The following is a 6002-nucleotide window of genomic DNA, read 5'->3' as shown; positions in this document are numbered from 1 at the left end:
TCTTCATAAAATGACTTCAAAAATCAACTCCCAAAATATTAGACAGTACCTAAGAAACGCCCAATGTAAACAAATAGAGGAACCACGTGAAGCCTCTCTTTTTTTCGAATTTTCCTTAATCGCGCGGTGAAAGGATACACTTCGAGGGACCACTCACTTCGCACGAAGACAAGTTCCACAGCACTCCCGTGACAAGCTCCTTGACTTCCGCATCGGACGTCCGTCGCAGCAGGTTGATCAAGGACGGCACGCCGCCCGCATTCTTGATCGCGCGCTTGTTCTCGTCATTCTGTCGTCCATACGACAGATTCCGCAGCGCGCCGCACGCGTTCCTGTACACGTCTGGATTGTCGTGGTCCAGCAGCTGCACCAGCGGCGGTATGCCGCCAAGGCTACGCGTCTTCTGCTTATTTGGGTCATCCATATAGCAAAGGTGCTGCAGATACGCGGCCGCGTTCGCCTTGATTATATTGTTGGGATTGCTCAGGAAGCCGATCACCTCGGAGAGATTCGGGTCCCGCCAGCGCATGGACTTCTGCTCGTCGTCGAGCGGGCTCGCCATACCGGGCACCACCGGATGACGCGACTGCAGCCGTTGGAGGTGCACCTCGTCCTCGAAGATGCCGGGCGGCACAGCCGACGTGAGGGGCACTCCCGGGTGGCCTTCTTCGTAGCCGGGCACATCGCTCGGCACCGGTCCAACCCCCACGGCGGGCACGTATCCCACAGGACCGTACGGCGACGGCGACACGTAGCCATAGGCCACTTTACTCTCATCTGCAACGGAAAAGGCCATCGATTATTAATCTTGGTTACGATCTAATAATATCGTTTTTATCGAAGTTGCCGTCCAAGGAGAGAGTCTCACTCTCGAAAGCGCACAATTCACTTGCGTTTATCTCCAGCGATAACTGCTTATCTTGGCACTTCGAGATTCGAAGATATTAATGTTATCCAAGAGGTACACGTGTTGCTTTGGAAAACAACATATCGTAGAAATTATTGGAAATACGACGTAATACGAATATCGTTAATCATTTATATCCAAAACTTTTAGTTGTGACAATTATTAATTTTAATTGCAATTTATGACAATTTATGACAATTATTAATTTTAATTGCAATGTATACTTTCTATTTCACGAATATATTAATGTTCCATTTAATTTCAGAAACGAAATGGAACATTGAAAAAAAGGAGCAATGTGGTTTCGAATTAAATTCAGGGAAAATTATATCGCGGGTCAGAATTAAAATATAATTTGGTCGTGGCCGATTAAATTAAGTCTCTTGTACGTCTGTCCGACTTTACGTAACGATCATGGAAAAAAGATAACGTCATTTTTCAATCGCACTTAATAGAAAATGGATAGCTTTAAGAATATATTACAAATTACCAAAAATATAAAAATTTCATCAGATTCTATTATTATGTCTGAGTAAAATCTGAGCACAATTCTCTTATTGGTTTAAAAGTTATTTAATTTTCTGCTTGCCTTGGATCTTATGTAAAATCACGTGCAGTAGTTATTTGCAAATTTGATGAGGAAATAGCATTAGAAATTCAATCAAATTTTTCAAGTATACTATTAATAAAACTAATAAATATTCTTGCAAAAGTTCATTTGAATCCACTTACTCGTTTAAAAGTTATTTGCCTAACTCTGCAGCAAAGTATGGTAATTGCACTGCAAGAACCATTAAAAGCTAAATAATTAATTTGTTTTGTTTTTTGCAGTTGTGTGTGTGGTCTCAAGAGATATTTATGAAAAAATCTTTTCACTGATATTGGCTTTTTTTAGCTACTTTTAGCTGATAATGTACAGTCAAAACACATTCAAGTACTATTTTATCCTTTTTTTATTCCCGGAATGTTAAGTAAGGATAAAATGGTATTTAATATTATAAATTTAACAGTGTAGTACCATCTACATTGGTAACTATACGCTGTTAAATTCATAATGTCAAATTATACCAATTTGAGTTGTTTTTAATTGTTTCTATAGGTCACCACTATTCCTATACTCAATATGTTATTAATTTAATTAAAACAATGACGTTAAACAATTTAATTGAAGAAATTGTACTAAATTTAACTCAAATTTAATTTATTATTTACTCAGTACATTAATAATATTTACTCTCAAACTACAGAAATGAATTAATTTTAACTTATATGGAAGTTCAAAAATAACAAAATGTCATTTAACTCAAGGGAATTGGGTTCATCATTGTTTTTTTTAATATCTAACAATGTAGAGAGCATTCGGGAATCCGAACGTAGTCTTTAATAAGTCACGTAAAGTCACAAACGAAAGTTCAAGAGGAGGGAATATTAATCCACGTTTTGATATTAAAGAAGTCGTTTAACAGATGGAAGGGGAAAAGGAGACCAGAGGGACACAAGTTAGATAAATGGTGGATGCGACCTCCACCATGAAGATGTTGAGAGGGCTCGCCGGAGCCATCCATATTCCGCGTGCTGCCGATTCGATCTCGAGCGAACGTGGAGTAACGTTCGGGAGATAATCGAAGTGAATTATGCGGCATCCTCGTAGTACGAGGGAGTTTTTCTCCCACGTGGCACGATCTGATCGCGGTCGCGTGAACGCCCGGGTGAACGGCGTGCTGAAATCGAATTTGCCAGCCGCCCTGGCGAACACGAGACCTCCTCGGATCGCACTTGTTGCAGCCTGGTCCACCTACCATACTGATCCCCGGGACCGCCTGGACTTGGAGTAATGCGATAATGGTCCTGCAAAGCGGGGTTTAAGCCGGGGTCGATGTCGTTATAGCTACCCTCCACGTAGGGTGCACCCTTGCGCATGTACTCTGCGGAAAACAGATCACCGTGTTTATGTTGTTATCGAAGATTCACTTGGTGCGCCGTCTCTCCCACGAGACGTCGTAGAAATAAGATAACGTTCTTCGAGACACGTTACATTTAATAATCTCTCTCGGCGCGGTGGAAATTATCATGAGAGTTTTGCTCAGAAATTATATCATTTATTTTTGTAATACTGAAATGCTAATTTTCAACTTTTAGATTACCTTATTTACGGGAAGTAGGCAAAATAATGTGAAAATACCTGGAAAGTGTTCGTTCATTAATAGGTCGACCTATCGTTTCTCTTTAATACAAGCTTCATTTTTGTTCAAAGATAACGCTCAAATAGTTCAATGTAATGTTACGTCATTCCTCTAAGAACATCTTCCAATTGTTTAAAAGACGTTGGAGGAAGAGATTTTGTTTCTTATTCTACTCTCCAAGCTCACAATGATGTTCGGTGATGTTTAAATCAGGCGATTGCGCTGATTGAGAAAAATGTTGAAATTTTGAAGAACAGACGAATCTCTCTTGGAAAAGTACAGTGATTTTAAAGTGTATTAAAGGCGAATGAGGACAAGCAAGTAATGTCTACTTTCAAGGTGTTCACATTATTTTATCCATGTATATATATATATAAATAAAGTTTGGAAAAAAATCTATACGTATATCCCTTATTGAACAGAATATTAAATTGAATTTAGAATATATCAAAACAATTTCCTGACAAACCACATATCAATAAGATTTTTTTCTGAATGCAGCCTTAGCCAAGAGTACAAAGTACAAATTGATAAGCACGTTGATGTTACACATTATAGTATAATATCACTTGCAAATTTAACATTTTTAGATCGTCTTTTACACATGTACAATATATAAACTTGTGCCGCACATAACGATAGATTATAACATTAAATTCAACTTCATCCAAGTTTATACACTCACACATATTTATTACGTATAAAAATTTGCCGGATGTATTTCGCGAGGTAAAAAATTTCAACTCGACAAAAGCGGCATTACATTGCAGTATAATAATATATTCGTTCAATTCTCCCATGGACAGATTTGTCGCTGACAGTGCCGTTTACGCTGTTTACGACAGCTGAAAGTGATCAGATCGGAGAATGAGGAGAGATGAGAGTGATAGTCAAACGTACCGTGTGGCGGCGAAGCACGACTGTGTTCCGACGGGCTGTGGGGGCTGTGGGGTGAATGCGAGCGTGGCATGTAGATGCCATGGGGTCCCGGGTATCCTGGCTGCGGCGGGTAGCCCAGGTACGGGTCGTAATGGTCGAAGCTGACCATGTACGGGTCCGCGGGGTAGCGCGGGTCCGCGTGCTGATAGTCCTGCGACATTAACGGCACCGACATGTAACTGACCGCGCCCGGATCCGGCTCCATGTGGGAAACCTCGCGCACGACTTTCGTCACGGTCGTCACCTGGAAGGAAGAAAGACGCGCCCCCGTCACACAATCCCCGTTTCCTCTCTTTTTCACGGCGCGTGTTCACTAAAACACGGGGTGGGGGGGGTGGGGGGATTTTCGCCGCGCGCGACATGTACGCTAATACCCGCGTTCGCGCGTTATACGTAATGCGATTATATCGACATCGACGGCGGGATTAGATTTTCGAAATGGAGCGCGACAAAAAAAGTCCCCCCCACCGATTTCAGATAAAATTAATCGAGCAAATTCACCCTTTTTTTTTTCCTTTTTATCATAGATACGTTTTATCGCAGACGCACGTTTAAGAATAAAAGATTAGACGGATATCGGTGTGATTGAACAATAAAAAAGTATCTCTCGACAAATATGTTTGTAACGTGAATACGATAAATAAAATGCTATGCAAAATGTAACGTATATCAGGATTAGAAATCACTACAAGATTAGAAATCGGAAAAATCAGGGAAATTGTCGGGGAAGTTAGGGAATTTTTAGAAAATTTTTCTGGAAAATATAAAAATTCTTGACTTTAAAGAGAGAAGTTTAAGGTTAGGTACATCACACCTACACAGTTTTTGAAATACTATCAACTTAACAATTAAAAAAACAAGTAATATCAGTAAAATTAATAATAATTTATACTATTATGTTAAATTGATCCTCCCAATAAAATATTTGATAGAATAGTTTTCAAAATCAGGACGAAAATACAAGAAATTTCCAAATTATTGAAAGTCTGGGAAAAATTATGGAATTTTGCTCTCTGAAAAAAGTTTTCTTGACACGTGGTTGATATCAACGAAACTTTTTCCTGAGGACGTAGGATGGGGAATTTGTTGATAATCCTGTGGATAAAAATGATTAAAAACATAAGAAACGTCTGTAATACATAAAATAATCAACAAAGAAATTTGAAATGTCCTTTCAATGTCGCTCTTGTAACTTGACGACAACGAAGGGTGGGTGAACTTTCGAAAGAGCAAGTCGCGCGTGAAATATCGCTCGGGAAAATATCGGAGGGGGTCGGTCTCACTTGCTGAGAAGTCTGTTGCTTGTGGGTCCGGATAAGCAGCGGGTCCTCCTGGACGGACAGATGAGACGAGTGCAACGAGTGGGTGTCCGCCTGTCCGTTACTCCCATGGTAATCCGTGTCGCCCTGTCCGCTACGGCAGGTGAATCAGAGAAATGTGAGATCGACGGAAGTGCGTACGTGGCGTTGCGTGATATCGTAAATTGCTATATAGCGAGCTTACGTGTATTGCGGCATGTCGGGGGCTTTCTCCTGTAGGACGCGTCTGAAAACGAATGTTTCTCTTTGAGACTCGTTATACATCCTACGGAATGCGAAGAAATGCTCTATAAAGTCTACTAACGTACGGTATTGTTTCAGAGAAGGCAGTTGGGAGAAAGTGAAGAAGAAAGAGGGAAATACTTTACGGTAGCTGATATTTTGCAATACATGAAACCAAATTCTACTGCATATTATTGTATTTATTTTCCGAAACAAGGATAGTACTGTTACACTCTGACTGTCAAGCTGATATTGGCGTTGAGCTCTGGAATGTCCAAAGTTGAAAAGTGCGCGATCGTTTATAAAGTATGAGTGAGATTGCAGAATGAACGAAAAAAAGCAATAAATAAAAAATAAATACGAAATCTATATATATTTACACATTTATTATATATATATTTAATAATTTCAGAGGGTATAAATTAAAACTAT

General features: G+C 39.9%; 1 protein-coding gene across 3 annotated transcripts in view; it reads right to left on the bottom strand.

Annotated features, from left to right (window-relative positions):
- LOC108754638 (catenin delta-2) overlaps nucleotides 1-6002 on the bottom strand; it is a 63128-nt gene that overhangs the window by 12010 nt on the left and 45116 nt on the right. For all 3 annotated transcript variants that reach the window (XM_018497099.1, XM_018497108.1, XM_018497117.1), the window contains 5 exons: nucleotides 5533-5574; nucleotides 5313-5442; nucleotides 3991-4273; nucleotides 2707-2832; nucleotides 158-777 (listed from right to left, as the gene is read on the bottom strand). In XM_018497099.1, the coding sequence (XP_018352601.1) occupies nucleotides 158-777; nucleotides 2707-2832; nucleotides 3991-4273; nucleotides 5313-5442; nucleotides 5533-5574 (1201 nt within the window). The remainder of the gene's footprint in view (nucleotides 1-157; nucleotides 778-2706; nucleotides 2833-3990; nucleotides 4274-5312; nucleotides 5443-5532; nucleotides 5575-6002) is intronic.

This window comes from Trachymyrmex septentrionalis, unplaced genomic scaffold, assembly GCF_001594115.1.
Source record: "Trachymyrmex septentrionalis isolate Tsep2-gDNA-1 unplaced genomic scaffold, Tsep1.0 scaffold119, whole genome shotgun sequence".
Classification (NCBI taxonomy): domain Eukaryota; kingdom Metazoa; phylum Arthropoda; class Insecta; order Hymenoptera; family Formicidae; genus Trachymyrmex; species Trachymyrmex septentrionalis.
This window is presented reverse-complemented; position numbering and strand designations above follow the sequence as displayed.